This window comes from Dryobates pubescens, chromosome Z (genome assembly GCF_014839835.1).
Source record: "Dryobates pubescens isolate bDryPub1 chromosome Z, bDryPub1.pri, whole genome shotgun sequence".
Taxonomy (NCBI): Eukaryota; Metazoa; Chordata; class Aves; order Piciformes; family Picidae; genus Dryobates; species Dryobates pubescens.
Window position 1 is genome coordinate 11,919,794 of NC_071657.1, and position 16,860 is coordinate 11,936,653.

General features: G+C 45.7%; 1 protein-coding gene across 1 annotated transcript; it reads right to left on the reverse strand.

The window, feature by feature from the left end:
- Window positions 1–2,560: 2,560 nt before the first annotated feature.
- SLC46A2 (solute carrier family 46 member 2) lies at window positions 2,561–8,453 on the reverse strand. The gene is made up of 4 exons (XM_009902128.2): window positions 7,370–8,453; window positions 4,903–4,986; window positions 3,052–3,208; window positions 2,561–2,618 (listed from the first exon to the last, which is right to left on the reverse strand). Exons 1-4 carry the CDS (start codon window positions 8,436–8,438, stop codon window positions 2,561–2,563), a joined length of 1,368 nt encoding a protein of 455 aa, XP_009900430.2. The 5' UTR covers window positions 8,439–8,453.
- Window positions 8,454–16,860: the final 8,407 nt, after the last annotated feature.

Consider the following 16,860-nt stretch of genomic DNA (forward strand, 5'->3'; position numbering starts at 1 on the left):
AAGATGCAGGGGAAATTTGGCCTTTTTTTAAGGTAGGGGAGTTATTACTGCTGCCAGATTTTATTTAAACTTTACTTTTTTTCTTGGTAAAGTTAACTGGGTATCACAGGAATAACCCTGCCTTCTGGCAGTGTGAGTGTTGCATTTAAAACATATTTTTTTGGGGAGTGCTGTTTAACCAGTCTATGGACTATAACAGCAATGCTTAATTCTATGCTTTAGCACTTTGCAGTCTTGCTGAGGTATCTGGTGTGCACTCCGTAATGACCTGGCCTAAGACTGCATGGCTGAGGCACAATACTTGTGCAGAAAATAATGCCACCCTTATTTAAGTGGCATGGTAGAATGTTAAGGAGTTGTTGCTGTCCTAGACTACTTTGAAGGCCTTGGTAATCTGTGCTTTGAAGGAAAACCATTTCCTGAACTCTGCTGCTGGGATGTGTACGTGTACCTTCAGATCAAACAGCAGGGTTGGGGCCAGTGCCACATTCCCACTGCACAGGGAGACGGATTGCAGAGAGACAGTCTTAGGATAGCAAACAGCCAAAGGCCTTTTGTCTCTAGTATGTGAAAATAAAGCAGCACCATTCTTGTTCTCTTTTCCTCTGTGCCTACATCCCTCTGTCCCTCCTTAAGGTTCGGAGCATTGGGCCATGCAGGTGAAGGCAAGCTGGATGTGAGCAGAGGTGGATATCATTCCCCTCCTTCTTGAAGGTGTCAGTACTGGGGACCAATACAATGCTGGCTTATTGCCAAGACACTTCTGCTTTTAGCCTCTGTAAACCCACTCAATCAGAACTAGAGTAGCTGTTCATACCATTAAGAACCAAAATGAAAGCTGTGAAAAGATTTGTCTCTGTGTGAATTAAGTAGTAAACAACATAAACATGAGGAGGCAGCTTTTGTTTCCTGCACTTGACCAAATCTGGCAACTGTTCCTTTGTTCAGACTTGCAGGCTAGGAAATGTTCTTGCCTTCTGGTGCTGGCATGTTTCTATACCCTTTCATATATCTCTGTATAAATATACTTTGTGCATTGTTTACTATGGAACTAGTATTGATGGAGAAAAAAAACTTTGAGGTAAAACTGTTTGCATTTCTCTACTAGTGTGTACATTTTTTTTTTTAAATGCACCATTTGTTTACCTCAATTAATTTAATGGAATGGACCAATAAATGTATTAAAAGATTACTTCTTTATGTAGCATATAAAGTTGCTTCTTTTTTTTTTTCAGCCTTCACCGTTGAAATGTGTGCATTTCAAACACCTTTTTAGCTCACTGCAGAAATACCTTTCCCTTTTAAAATTTTGTTCCACTGCTGACTTAAAACTAAGTGTCATATGTGTGATGCTGCAGTACATCTGGTACTACTTGAAAGTGAAGCCTGGAGCTGAAGATTTCAAGTGTGTGTGTAGGGGGAGTAGAGGTGCCAGAAACGTCTTCTGAATAAGGGGCTGCATAATGAGTAATCAATTCTGCATGCTGCATCCCTGGTTTGAACTGAAGCTGCCTGATTTTTCTCCAGAGGATTTTGCTTGGTGAGGGGCTTCTAACTTGCCTTTACTTACTCCAGCAACTTGGAATCCACTTAATTCTTGCTAATTCAATTAGCGTGTGAGTAGACAAAATTTAAGCATGAGGCATGCTAATATTTTGAATCATGTGTGGGTTTAGCTTATGGCTTCTTATGACTGTTGCTGTGTCATATGAGATTCCTTTTGGCAGGGGTTTCAACACAGCATAAAGCTGGAAGTAACAGGGCAGCTGTTGTCTGGCATCAGTGTCACTACACCCCTGTAAAGCCTGCAGGAATAGCATGCTGCATTTACCTGCCTTTAACCTGTTACAGTATTGTATCCCGGTGCTGTGGGTTGAAATGCCAGTATCCTCGACTCAGATGCCCTCCCATGAGCTCTGTTAAAGCACAGTCCAGGTAAAATATCCCAGAAGTCAGGGGCACGAACACCAAGAGTTATTTATTTGTAGGGTTTACTAAAAGTGCCATATTTTTGTGGTTGTTTGGTGGTGGGTTTTTTTTAACAGTGGTATTTCTGTGTTTAGTGGTTTTCTACACAATACTGACCAGCTGGGCTGACACATCTTCTGCAGTCCTTGGAGAGGAGGTGTGGCTTGCTGACAAATGTGCACATGGCTTGTGGACATTTGCTTCATCATCCAAAGCCACAGACAAGAATGAGCTCATGGAAAACTGATCTGCTTTCCCCTTCCACTCCTGATGTGCCTAGTAGTACCATGTTTCTTTCTACCCTGTTCTTGTCCTCTGCACTGTTGCTAACTAGACAAGCAGGAAAGCAAAATGCTCTGAACCCTGGTAATGTGCAGGAGCCAGTGCTTGTGCTCTGCAAGATGATGCAGAACAATTTTCTTCATTATGGGTGATCTTGAGTGGTTGAGAGGCTGTGGCATACTGTGAAATGGAAACACAAATGAGATGCTTCCTGTGATGATGACTGTGAGGACTAATACTTGGCACATCTTCCACTTCAGTAGCTCAAGCTGATAAAGGCCAGAAGATTCTTTAGGTGGTACATCCTGTGTCACTTGGTCAGAATCTCAAGAGAGCCAGAGGTTGAGTGCTGCTTGATGGCCACAATGCTGTAAAGAGCAATAAAAATGCAGGTAATGAGCGTCAACAGCTGCTGGTTTTATTGTTGTAAGATTATTCCCTCATTCTACTGTTTTTGATGTGTCAAGCACCACATTTGTGCAAAGGCTTTGTTCCCTGGGATTATTAGTCCTTAAACTCTGCCAAATATTCCTCCTTACCGCAATTCATGTTACATTAAACACAAAGATTAAAAACATTGGTCAGTTCGCTTGCAAGTTTCATTCTTTGAATCTCCTTGATACTTGCCAGCTCATTTCTGCATTTTTTTATGTATCTTTTTACATTTTTTTAATTCAATATTTTAATTTCACATATTTTTTTCTTCCCCTCACATCTGTATTGTACACTTTAGATGTGGAATTGGAAAACATGAAGGAAACACAACATACCCTTTGGGACTAAACCTTTCCTATTCCTTACCTTAAGGGGAGGAGACTCAGGCAGCCAACTAGAAAGGACAAAATGAAACAGAAGCCACTGTACCAGTTCAGTGTGTTTTGATAGATCTTGTTGTAGACTGTAGATGTTACTACTCCTGTGGTGACTAAAGACAACTGAAGCAGGACAAACACCTTACCTGTAAAACAAGAACATAGTTTCTTATCAGGAAGAGGAAAACCAGTTCTGGTACCTCCCTGGCAAACCCAGGAGCAACCACTGGCATGGAAGATCAATTGTGATCATTGCTTCACCAGTGACGGATGGCATAACCTTGTGCCTGCTTCTGTTCCTGACCAGAGTTGCATTTTCTTTCTTTTAGGTACAGGATTAAAGATCCAACAACAGAAATGTCTGCTTAAACCATCTAGATGTAAATGTAGTTGCTTGGAAGAGCAGCAATAAGCTAGCAGTAAGAGCTTCTTTCACTATGAGGGTAGAAAAGTGGTCTTGGGCAAACACCTTCAGGACAGGAGAAATTTTAGTCAGGGTTGACTTCTGCTCCAGGCCAGAAAAGCAGTCCCTTAGGTTAAAATAATGCCTCAAATGAAGAGGCCTGTGTCATTTGCATGATCTTTAGGGCAGATGGAAGGCAGAAACTGAAACCAAATGAAAGCAGCTTTTTGCTGAAGTAGTGTACGCTTCTGATTCTGTCATGGTACATGGGAAAAGTAACCCAGCCCTCCTAGGATGTAAAAACTGGGAGCAAGTTCAGGGTTGTCCATGGAGCTTACTCCTCCAACCCCCTTCTCCACCCACACAGGTGGTGATTAACACCAACATTATTAATAACACATGTTTGGAGGAGGCAGTCATGGGCCTGAGGTCTGAATGCAGGGACAGTCCTGTCTGTCATGTCTAAATCCAGCTCACTGGAAAAAATGGTAGTCTTCATTACAATTTGAATTCTAAAACAGAACTGTTTTGCTGCTTTCTTTTCTGTTTAAAAATGTATTAGAATTTCTGCTCCCAGTGACCAAAACAGGGCAGATTTTTGGGCAGGGATTATCCTTTGATAGTTAAGTCATGATCTGACAGGAACAAATTGTCAGGTAATAAAGAGCATAACTGAAAAAAAGACTGAAGAAATCCACCCTTACTGAAACTGAAAGTAAAAGAAGCCAAATAAAAATGGTGTAAATATCCCTGTGCTTCCTCCTAGCATCTAGGAGACCTTATTGCTGTCTACAACTATCTGAAGGGAGATTGTAGCCAGGTGGGGGTTGGTCTCTTCTCCCAGGCAACCAGCACCAGAACAAGAGGACACAGTCTCAAGCTGTGCCAGGGGAGGTTTAGGCTGGATGTTAGGAAGAAGCTCTTCACAGAGTGATTTGCCATTGGAATGGGCTGCCCAGGGAGGTGGTGGAATCACCATCACTGGAAGTGTTCAAGAGACTGGATGAGGCACTTAGTGCCATGGTTTAGTTGATTAGATGGTGTTAGGTGATAGGTTGGACTCGATCTCAAAAGTCTTTTCCAACCTGGTTTATTCCTATTCCTATCTCCTTTCTCTTGGTTTTTCCTTGAATACTGTGGTTTTGAGCAGCACCTCTATTTTCTCTGCTTTTGAGCTGTACACTGATACTAACTTTTCAAAGCTCAGGCTGAGAGTTTTGTAGCCAGATGTTGATGTAACTGAGGACAACAGTTTGGACGTGACAATCTTGTCTTGCAAGTTTCTCTGCTCCTCCCTTCCCGTTTACAATACCAACTCTTCTGGTTTGATTATGCAAAGCACAGATTGCAGCAAAAATGTGCCTTTCTCTTTGTACTTTAGGCTGAATGGAAGGAGTTGAGGGGGTTTTTGATCTGTAAGATAACCAAAGTGCTTACCGTAGGATGATCCTTCAACATGCTTGGATAACATGGACCTGATTGTTGGTAAGGGGATGAGGGCAAAGAGCATCACTGCCCGTGCTGCAATGCGAGGAAAATGAGATGGTGAGCTCAAGGATTTCATAGAATCACAGAATTGTAGAATGGTTTGGTTTAGAAAGGACCTTAAATATCTAGTTCCAACTTCTCTGCCCAGGTCAGGGACAACATCTATTAGACCAGCCAGGCTTTAAACACATTCAAGGCTGGAGCCCCTACAGCTTCTCTGGGCAATATGTTCCAGTGCCTTATTACCCTTATGATGAAGAATTTTCTCCTAATGCCTAATCTAAATCTAGCTGCTTTCAGTTTGAGACCATTATCCCTAGTCCTGCCACTGTGTGGCCTTGTAAAATGTGTCTCTCCAGCTGTCATGTAGACCCCTTCAAGAACTTGTAGGCTGCAATAAAGTCTCCTCAGAGCCTCTCTTCTTTGCACTGAGTGACCCCAACATAGGAGAGATGCTCTGACCCTCTGATCATCTTCATGGCCCTCCCTCTGCTCTAACATTTTTGTGGCCTGTTGGGGGCTCCAGATCTGGATGCAGTACTCCAGGTAGGTGCTCACAAGAGTGGGGGATAGGGGAAGGATAACCTCTCAGCTTGCTGGCCATGCTGCTTTTGATGCAGCTCACTCTGTGCTTGGCTTTCTGGGCTGCAGTGCACATCATTGGCTCATAAACCAGCAACCCAATTCCTTCTCCTCAGGCCTGTTTTTTATCCAATCTCCACCCAGCCTGTGTTTGTGCTTGGGATTGCTCCTACCTAGGGGCACTACCTTGCATTTAACTTTGTTATACTTCACAAGGTTGGCATTGAACCACCTTCACAGGGCTCCACTTGTCACTGGTATCTACTTGGACATCAAGCCATTGACTACCACTCTTTGATTGCAATCAATCATGTCACCAATGCCTTTTCCACTGAGTGGTCCACCCATCAAATCCATGTATTTCAATTTAGAGACCAGGATGTTATGCGTGTCAAAAGCTTTGCACAAGTCCAGGTAGACATCAGTTGCTTTCCACTTGTCTGTCAAAGCTTACCCTGTCACAGAAGCCCATGTAAGTTTGCCAGGCAGTGTTTGCCCTTGGTGGAGCCATTTTGGCTGCCACCAATCATCTCTTCATTTTTCATATAGACTTTGTTTGAATCCAGCCAGCAGGGAGCACACCTGATGCTTCATGACCTTGACAGGAGGAGTACCTTTTATAACTCTGCAGCTGTTTTCTGTCTTGGTGCTTCTGGCTTGCAGCATTTTAGGCTTTTGTTAGTGTGGAAGCTTTTAGGGAGCTGGAATGAAACTCCTGCTGCCAAGATCTGGCCTCAGTGAAGACTTGGGCCATGTCTAGCATTCCTAGGTGTTTCTGCAATGCAGGGAGTAAGCACCTTGCACACCCTACAGCAGCATGTGTTTATAATGTACTTAATATTAAACAAACACTTCTAAATTTGTAATATTTTGTTCCCTAGCCTGATTGCCTAAATAAAAAAAGCCTCCTAAAAATTTCACACAGCCTTTGGCTGAGTACACAAATAAAATGTCCTTCCCTCTTTCCCTTTAGAATAAGTCTATTTGATCTTCAATTTCTTATTCCCTGCAGGGGCAGGCAGAAAAATCACTTCAGGTCCCTTTTCTTAGGTATTTTTCTCACTTTAAGAAGCAAAACCTCAAAGCTGTTCAACACTTGATGCTACGTTTGTTGGGTATAAGTCATCCATCTCAGTGCCACAATGGATGCAGTTCTTGGGGTTTGTTTTCTGTATTCCTTCAGAGTCAACAATAAATTTGCCTCACCTTTGTGGTGGGACGCTGCCCCACTAATTGTCCCTTGGTCTTTTAAACACATTATAAGACATGTACACCACATTATCCTGATGTTTTAATTACTAAAGAAGCTCCGGTGTTTCACTATTAAGATTCCTGTAGCTTCATAAATGCCTTAATGCAATAAAAATAGATCACATCTTAAGATATTTGCTTAGCAGGAAAGCTCTGCCAGTTGTTCTGTTGTAGTCTTGAGCCTTACAGTGCAAGAAACAAGCGCTTCCTGTTCAGGCAGGGATGTGGTCTGACTTGTACAGGTGCCCAGTAGCAAACCTTGCTCCTGCACTGTGAGAGCTCTGATCCCCTGCTCAGATCTGAGTTATGACTGAGGGATGAATTGCAAGTCAGCCAGCCTTAAACTAAGCCTTGGCAGCAGTCTATGCCTCCTCTGAGCATTGTAGAGTGCAGGGGTAAAAAGGGATATGTGTGGAGAAGGGGATGATAATGAAGCCCTCAAGAATTGCTCATGGGGTGATCTGCCAGGCTTCCTGATCTGAAACTCTCAGTGAAGTAGAACAAAAGCCCTTCCTTTGATTCCAGAACACCCCTGCCCCTCTCTTAGGGTGCATTTGCTCATGCCAGCAGTCATTCAACTCACCGATGTAGAACAGAAATGTCCACCGCACGAAGGCCATAATGAGAATGCCTGTGCTGAAGGATGCTACTCCAATCATGATCATGCTAATGTCCCTCAAATATTTGGAGAACACAAATACCCCTAGGAAGCTGGTGATGAAGATCACATATCCAGCAGCATTGCCATAACCAATCTCCACAGCATTCCAGCTCAATGGCTCCCTAAGCAAGAAGAGTGGGAGTATGTTCATTGCACCGACCACAGCAAGGTCATAGAGGATTGCTGCCACAAACAGCATGATGATGATGAGTCTTGATGGGGATACTGGAGAGGACTTGCTGCTCTCTGAAGGCTGGGAACTCTCTGCTGCTGACACTTCTGTGCAGTCTGGTAGCTGACTGCCCACCTCCTCTGCACTCTTGGCTTTAGCTGGGCAGGCAGCTGCTGGTTTGGGGACTGTCAGGACAAAAATGCTGTAGAGGAGGCAGAAAGCATAGCAAGCAATGCTGCAGCCCACCAGCACAGTGCCCTCTCGATGGTGATCACTGAAGCCAACAAAAAGGTAGCCAGATGCCACGCTCCCTAGAAAGCCAGCAAGGCCATACACCAGCTCAATAATGATAAGACGCAGAGACCTTCTCCTCTCTGAGGATCCCAGGGATCCCAGAACCATGACCCCTGCCCAGAGCGTGGTGAAACCTCCTGTAAGCCCATTGAAGGCAGCAGCCCCATACATCACCTCAACTGGCCAGTCCAGCAGAATCATCAGGAGGAGGAGAGATTTGGAGCCCAAGTAGCCGAGAAGAGGGAAGCAGATGGGGATCTTCCGATGCATCCTGTCCCCCAGCTTGGACAAACTGTAGGCTGACACCAGTGGGCTCAGGCCTAGGACTAGGTTGTAGATGATATAAAAATTAGAGACAGCCTTCTGCTGAGCATCTTCCTGCTCGTGGGAGGGAGCAGTGCCATTGGTCTGATTGTAGTAGTTCTTCAGCACCATCAGCAGTGCGGTGTCATAGAAGGCACTGGCCACTTGAGACCCTGCAACCACTGGCTCAATCCATGTCCTTATCACCGCCACTCCCACCATTCCTCTGGTGACCGCTTCTTCTTGGGGAGAGCTGGCTACAGGGAGGTACACAGGAGGAAACAGCTCTTCAGAAGCTCTGTTCTGGAGGCATGCTTTGAGGAGCAGTGAATTAAAAACACCAAAAGCTCTGTTAGGCTGCACAGTATCAGAGTTGTGCAAGAGATGATCTGGCTGGGAGGGTATTTGTACCTCACCTTCCTATGTATCGGTATGCATCCCTTCGCTGCTCTGATCCTCAGCTTACACTGCAGAGGCTTTTGTACATCTGGAGAACGCCCCTGCACTGCTCACTGCTGCTGCTCTTCTTCCTGGTGTAGTTTCAACACAGGTCAGATGACCATGGGGAATTTCTCTCCCGGTTTAGGAAGTGAAAATGCCCTCACCAAGTAATTACTGCAGTTAGGGGTGGTGATTTGGTTTTTGTTTGCCTTGGTTTGTTGCCAGTTTGGTTGTGCTTGTTGTTTTGGTTTTGTGTTGTTGGGTTTTGCTTGGTTGGTTTGTTTGTGTGTTTGTTAATCTTGGCATCCTTCACATGTCAGAGGACTCGCAGAGTGGCTGTGGTGGCAGGAGACAGCTGTGTGCTTTTGTCAGGCAAAATTGCCCTTACTGCCAGCTCTTTTTGCTTTCTTCCCCACAAATATGCCTCTTATTATTGGCTCTTCTGCTCTTACCTGCTCCTGTCTGCCCAGCTTCTGTGTTGTGTCCCTTACCTCATTGTTTCAAAAATGCAGACAGGAAATAACACTAAAAAGAAATTGAAAGGGAAAACCCCTAATTTTGTTAACCTGCCACTCTGCCTGCTGCATCCTTCAGCTCTACAATGTGGGACTTTCCAGGAGGAGGAGAGAAGACCAAATTTATCCAAAGGCATTGGTGACTGCTGTACTTCAGTAATCATGCAGCTGGAGTCTGGGGTGGGTGAGAGCCCACCTCCAGGGAAGCATTTTCTAGTCCTAGGTCCTCAGGGCAATGGCCATGCCTCTCTGCATGTGCTGATGCCACATGCATCTTTGCAGCTGGAAGGTCTGATTCTGGGCTGCTGCTCAAGTCGGTGAAGCAAAGTGACCCACACCAAACAACTCAGGGTCCTATGGGCATGATGAAGAGACAGGCCAGAGGCACAAGAAGCTCTTAGAACAGAATAAAGTGTAAGCAGGCTACCAGCTCCAAGGAAGATGCTTGTGGTCCCAGCTGCAGGAAACACTTGGAGGATATTTGGTAGCCTCAAAAATGCTAACTGAAATGATAATGACCTCATTCTGCACTGGTTTAATGAATCATAGCACAAGGAATAACAATCCATTCTAGGAAGATTTATGAAGATAACTTGCAAATTAGTCACTAACTTATTTTTTTAAGAACAATGCTAAAGCCTCCATCTGTTGCACTCTCTGTTGCTTCAGGTGACATTTACTCAATGCCTGCACACTCATGGCTCAAGGGTTTCACTTTTTCATTCTTACTTCAGTTGTGCAATAACTTTGGGTTATATTATGATTCAAGGGGGGAAAAAAAATAAAAGGGAGAAAAAAAAAGCTCCCCAGAACTAACAGAGAATGGAGTGAGGAACTGTCTGCTGGTATGATTCACTGATGACAATTTCAGTTTCACCAGAGGATATTTTTTTCTGTCAGGCCAAAATATAATGTGGGTTGTTCCAACACTTGGCTCTGTCTCATTCTCTCTCTCTCCTCTGTCTCTGTCTCATTCTCTCTCTCCTCTGGCACTGTCTCGTTCTCTCTCTCTCCTCTGGCGCTGTCTCGTTCTCTCTCTCTCCTCTGGCACTGTCTCGTTCTCTCTCTCTCCTCTGGCGCTGTCTTGTTCTCTCTCTCTCCTCTGGCTCTGTCTCGTTCTCTCTCTCTCCTCTGGCTCTGTCTCGTTCTCTCTCTCCTCTGGTGCTGTCTCGTTCTCTCTCTCTCCTCTGGCACTGTCTCGTTCTCTCTCTCTCCTCTGGCGCTGTCTTGTTCTCTCTCTCTCCTCTGGCTCTGTCTCGTTCTCTCTCTCTCCTCTGGCTCTGTCTCGTTCTCTCTCTCCTCTGGTGCTGTCTCGTTCTCTCTCTCTCCTCTGGCACTGTCTCGTTCTCTCTCTCTCCTCTGGCGCTGTCTCGTTCTCTCTCTCTCCTCTGGCGCTGTCTTGTTCTGTCTCTCTCCTCTGGCTCTGTCTTGTTCTCTCTCTCTCCTCTGGCTCTGTCTCGTTCTCTCTCTCTCCTCTGGCTCTGTCTCGTTCTCTCTCTCTCCTCTGGCTCTGTCTCGTTCTCTCTCTCCTCTGGCGCTGTCTCGTTCTCTCTCTCTCCTCTGGCGCTGTCTTGTTCTCTCTCTCTCCTCTGGCTCTGTCTCGTTCTCTCTCTCTCCTCTGGCTCTGTCTTGTTCTCTCTCTCTCCTCTGGCTCTGTCTAGTTCTCTCTCTCTCCTCTGGCTCTGTCTCGTTCTCTCTCTCCTCTGGCGCTGTCTCGTTCTCTCTCTCTCCTCTGGCACTGTCTCGTTCTCTCTCTCTCCTCTGGCTCTGTCTCGTTCTCTCTCTCTCCTCTGGCTCTGTCTCGTTCTCTCTCTCTCCTCTGGCTCTGTCTCGTTCTCTCTCTCCTCTGGCACTGTCTCGTTCTCTCTCTCTCCTCTGGCGCTGTCTTGTTCTCTCTCTCTCCTCTGGCTCTGTCTCGTTCTCTCTCTCTCCTCTGGCTCTGTCTTGTTCTCTCTCTCTCCTCTGGCTCTGTCTAGTTCTCTCTCTCTCCTCTGGCTCTGTCTCGTTCTCTCTCTCCTCTGGCGCTGTCTCGTTCTCTCTCTCTCCTCTGGCACTGTCTCGTTCTCTCTCTCTCCTCTGGCGCTGTCTTGTTCTCTCTCTCTCCTCTGGCTCTGTCTCGTTCTCTCTCTCTCCTCTGGCTCTGTCTTGTTCTCTCTCTCTCCTCTGGCACTGTCTCGTTCTCTCTCTCTCCTCTGGCGCTGTCTTGTTCTCTCTCTCTCCTCTGGCTCTGTCTCGTTCTCTCTCTCTCCTCTGGCTCTGTCTCGTTCTCTCTCTCCTCTGGCTCTGTCTTGTTCTGTCTCTCTCCTCTGGCTCTGTCTCGTTCTCTCTCTCTCCTCTGGCTCTGTCTCGTTCTCTCTCTCTCCTCTGGCTCTGTCTCGTTCTCTCTCTCCTCTGGCGCTGTCTCGTTCTCTCTCTCTCCTCTGGCACTGTCTCGTTCTCTCTCTCTCCTCTGGCGCTGTCTTGTTCTCTCTCTCTCCTCTGGCTCTGTCTCGTTCTCTCTCTCTCCTCTGGCTCTGTCTCGTTCTCTCTCTCTCCTCTGGCTCTGTCTCGTTCTCTCTCTCCTCTGGCGCTGTCTCGTTCTCTCTCTCTCCTCTGGCACTGTCTCGTTCTCTCTCTCTCCTCTGGCGCTGTCTTGTTCTCTCTCTCTCCTCTGGCTCTGTCTCGTTCTCTCTCTCTCCTCTGGCTCTGTCTTGTTCTCTCTCTCTCCTCTGGCTCTGTCTAGTTCTCTCTCTCTCCTCTGGCACTGTCTTGTTCGCTCTCTCTCCCGCGCGGGGTCTCTCTCTCTTGCCCGCTGTCTCTCTCTCACGTGCTCTGTCTCTCGCTTGCTCTCTCTCGCTCTGTCTCACTCTTCAGGTCTTCTACAAAAAGCATCTAGTTTCTTTGATTCTTATTCAGAAGTGGGACAAGTCATTCCAGAGGATGGAAATTCAATGTTACACCCCCCAAAAAATCAGCTGGTGACCAGCCTGAGCAACACACTCAGCCAGAGGAATTGCTATGTATTGCTTCACCCAGAGAATGTCTTCTAACAGATATTAGAGGGAAAGAGAAATTAGTTTTTTCCAATTCAAGCTGCATTTTGAGACATTAATTATCTGGGAGTGCAGAGGTATCCTAGAGGCACTGTGCTTGAGAGACTGCAGGTCTGTTCAACTCTTAAATAAGGGCTATTTTTCCTCCACACGTGCAGGCTGTCTGGTTTATTCATCTGACACTCTCTGGCTTTTGGGTGATACCTTGTTATGCTTAATGATATTCACGTCTAGGTAGCTAATGAAGTGTGCTTAAGTGCCATTAATGATCTCATGAATTACATACATATTTCCATATCCTGAGTGTTCATTCACATTAAATATACCTCTTTTTTTTTTTCAGAACTAGTTCTTGTGAAGGATATAATTTCATGTCAGTAATTACAAAATAGTGAGTGCTAAAGTAAGAGTTTAACCCCGGTTCTAGAATATTTCCCATGCAAAATACTTTTATGCCATATATATTTGATGCTGCAAAGACCTCAAAATCACTGTTCTCCAGCATCATCTTCCCCATGAGGCCCAGTTCTTGTATTATTAATATTTATAGGCACATTTGCATCCACTTTAGAATACATTTGTGTAGCATAAGCGTGGTGGAGCCTTAAGAGTCTTAAGAGAGTTGTCCTTGACATTTAAGAAAAATGCACCCACAGAATCACTGAGTAAAGTCCAAAAGCAAAAACACTTTGTGCAGCCTGCTGTAGAAGGAGCATATTCATTTAGGACCTGTCTCTCTAGACTGGTCTGGAGGCCCACTGGAGGCAGGTCGACACCACGGTTCACCAGCTTTTGGACATTCGTAGGTCTGGCCAAATAAAGGTGTTTAATGTCTCCCTGTGGTGGTGTTACACATTCCTATGCAGTATTGCTTTTTGGTTCTTTTAGAACATTTATGACAGTTATGTCACTTTATCTTTCTGAACAGGGCTGCTCTAGGAATTTCAGTATGCTGGGGCAGCCAAGCTTGGCAGATAACAGCATTTTCTGGGAGTTGTGTACAGGGAGATGTGAGGTTATGTCTGGACTTGATGATCTTAAGGCCTTGTCAAACTAGGCAGTTCTGTGATTCTATGATTTTGGAGTTTGGTCCTCAGTACTTAGAGATCCTTTTGATGTCCAGGTCCGTAATCCAACATGGGTACACAAGCCCTCTCCATCTCTCTCACCTAAGCCTGCTGATGTGATCTGTGATTTACAGTCTCTGGCTGGCAAGGCATTTCACCTCCAGAGCAGTAAACTGGGTCCGTAATTCTTTGTCTTTGGTACCTGCAGATCATCCAGACACATGCTGCAACTTTGTGGCAGTGGCTAGGTGGGTAAACATGGATGGGGACTGGGAAGTGCCCAAGTCTGGGCCTGGACAGAGCTGCAGTTGTGTTACAGCACTGAAGAGAGGGACAGTTGGTTGCAAAGACTGAGGAGGAGCAACTGTTTTGGAGATGGCCTGTTGTCCTTCAGACAATATGTCTTTGTTATAAACGGCCACAGACACAGAGCCAAGTTGTGCTCTTTCTGTGGTTTGAGAAGTTGGCTTCCCCACTGACTGGTCTCTCATGATATGTCGAAGCTGTCCTCACAAGGCTCAGAGAGAGGGAAGGGGAGTGAAGGCTGCACAGAAAACCAGGTGCACTGGACATGAGGAGCAACTCCTGGCAGCTGATGCTTTGCCACAGGGATGTGGCATCCTGGTCCAGAGCAGTTGTCATGTGGGGTCCAGAGCTGCTGAAGATAGATGTTGATGACTGGATATAAAAGGTGGCCCCCAGCAGCCTTGTTCCAGCAGCTCTGGAAAATGACATCCAGGCTGTTTGGGAAACCTTGGTGCTGGTATCAATGTCTGCAGCATGACAGGACCATACCATAATGTGTGCACCTTGAGGGGTCTCAGACACTGAGACCCCTGGGCTAGCAGTCTAGCATTCAGGAGGCATAACCCCACTACAGATGTTAAAATCATGTATGGGGACATCTGTTTTTCTTGGCTGCTCCTGGGAGGAAGAGGAAGCCCAGGCCACATTCAGTGCTAATACATAGCTCCTTGTACCCCCATGCCTTGAGGCCTCATCTGTTGCCACACCTGAGCAAAGCCCAAGGCAGTGTGTGGGCTGCAAAAAAGCTGGAGAAGAGATTTACTCCGTGGTGGGACCTCATGGGTATACTGACAGGAAGCACAGTGAGGAGCACTGACCCCATTACCAAGGTATGGGAGGTCCACCAGCCTTGCCGTAGAAGAAGCTACTGCTCCCCATTTCCTCAAGAACAACATGGGAGAGCAGTGAGGAGCTCTAAAGTGCAACACCATCCAGTTTCCTTTGGGTTAAAAGCTGGATGACCTGACAGCACCAGAAATCTGTGTTGTCTTGCTTTCACCCCCAAATGCTGTGGTTTTGGTCTATTTTTCTTGTTTCATAATATCCTCCTTACCTGTTTGGAGTTTCCTGTGAACTTCTTCCTTCTGCTAGAAAGACAGAACACACCATCCTTGACACAGGAATTTTTGCTAAGTTGGCTTCCCCCACCCCCTTTTTCTTCTATTGAGGAATTAAGACAATTAATAGTGCTGACAGCTAACTCTATGCCTTAACATTAATCCTCTCCATGTGGTACACGGTGTCTGCCTGATCAGCTGGACCACAGAACAAATCCTGCTGTAGTTCTTAGATAAGCTCCACATAATCCTGGTGCTAAATTACATTTTTTGGGGGGTGTGTGTGCACATCCTGCTTTTCATTAATGTTAATGCATTTTTAGCATTGTTGTCAGCATGTACAGGTTTGGCATGGAAGCTCTGCAATGTTCAAGTGTGTGCAGACAGCAATGGACTTGAGAAATGGGGTGAAACCAATTATTTTAGAGCTACAGAAATGCTTACTGCAGAGGGGGTTGGACTACATGACCTTCAGAGGTCCTTTCCAACCCAGACCATTCTATGATACGGCCTGTGTTGACTAAAGCAAAAGTGGGCTGTCTGGAAAAAGGAAATACCCCCAGCAAAACCCATGACTGTTAAAAATATGTCACTACTCAGTGAACTACAATCAATAGTTTGTAAACACTTAGTTCAAAACCAAAAGCTGCTCTCCTTTTCCCAAGTGCTCCCCAAAGGTATTTAGAGATAATTTTACAAACATGTTTAAATTTTGAGGGCACTAAGGGTGAATCAAAGCTCTGCAGAAGGAGTATGTGAGTAAATTTGATCTGGAATTTATAAGACTGGAGAAGAACTGTGTGTTAAGTCTGGATGTGAATTAGAGGAAGACTATTACACGTGACACATTGGAAAGGCTAGTGTGACAAAGTAAAGGAAGAAAAAGAAATAGTAACCCACCCTTTCTTGTGGAGAGAAGGGAAAGAAAGAAAAGAAGAGGAAGAGAAAGAAGCATGAAGGTTTTTCTGGACTGGTAGGACCTTTGCTAGGTAACTCAGCCCTAGCCAGGTCCAGTTAGAGGGAATGAGTATCTCCTCATAAGCCTGCAGCTCCACGGAGCTAAGAAAAGCAGTTAGCAGAGACATTAGGACAATGGAGAGGAATGGGACAGCTCCACCCCATTTTCCAAGGTCAGAGGTGAATGCGGTCAAAAGCATCACAATCACTTAAAGTTACAAGCTCTAAGACCTTGTGCTTCATGTAAAGCACAGTGCTTTTTGAGGAGAGGAGGGGAAGGTAAAGTATTTCGTTGACTCTTAGCACTTGTGAAAGCAACCTTGCCGGGTAACCCAGCTGTCTTTACCTGGCAGATCTCCTTTGTGGCTACATTTACATTTTGAAGGCAGGTAAAGTGAGTGTTAAAGCCATCACTTGCAGTAAGTGCTGAGTGATACCCACCCCAGACATTCAGAGCAGGCAGATGGTAAGCCCTCACTGCCTCTCTTCCCCTACTCTGCTGGGCTCGGACCTGAGAACAGAAATTGGCAAGAAGGATCAACTATGGGTTTAATCACTTGGTTGTTTATACTATCAAGGCTATTTTATGTACATCCTTTCAAACATATTCATACAGTTTGTTTAAAAAACCTTAAGAAACAGCATACAGAATCCAAAAGCTGCAGATGTTGTGGCACACTTGGTGACATTTATGAGCCTTGCCACCCTCTTTTTCCATGTGGCAGCTCTTCCAGTGGGGTGTGTTTACTGAGCCTTTCCAGCTCAGATATGAAGAAACCAAACGTGAAACTGGATAACAAGCTCTCAAACCCTTTCCTTGATTACAGAGCACCATCTGCTCAGAGCCAGGCATGTCCACCATGGACCACTGACAAGCCTCTCAGTGCAGCTGGTGGTGGCTGCTGAACCCAGGCCAAGGTGGTTTGGGGGCACAAGGTTTCATGGCAGTGCTTATTACTGTTTTTCTCACTGCAAACAGTCCCCAGTGCCAGCTGAGGACTTTCAGGCAACTTGGCCTCATGAGGCACAGCAGATTACAGGGATAACCTTATTATTTAACATGTGACACAGCCACGCCTGGCTAATTATCCACTTGCAACCTGAGGGTGGGGACACTCGTTTGGAACTGGTAGGGTGGAGAGGTCCCTGCAACAGGAGGGAAAAGTGCCAGCATCCTCCATGAGGCTGTCTGTGAGGCCATGGGGGACCATGTCTATACCTGCTTTGCTGAGAGGCACTAGTGGGGTTAAAAATGGCATCAATGGGGT

Coding starts and splice junctions, on each gene's coding strand:
- SLC46A2 (XM_009902128.2), bottom strand. CDS start 8,438: ATGGTGGGAGTGGCGGTGATAAGGACATGGATTGAGCCAGTGGTTGCA. Junction 3,209..4,902: donor TGTTGAAGGATCATCCTACG/GTAAGCACTTTG, acceptor CTTGTTTTACAG/GTAAGGTGTTTGTCCTGCTT. Junction 2,619..3,051: donor CTGAGTCTCCTCCCCTTAAG/GTAAGGAATAGG, acceptor TGCTCTTTACAG/CATTGTGGCCATCAAGCAGC.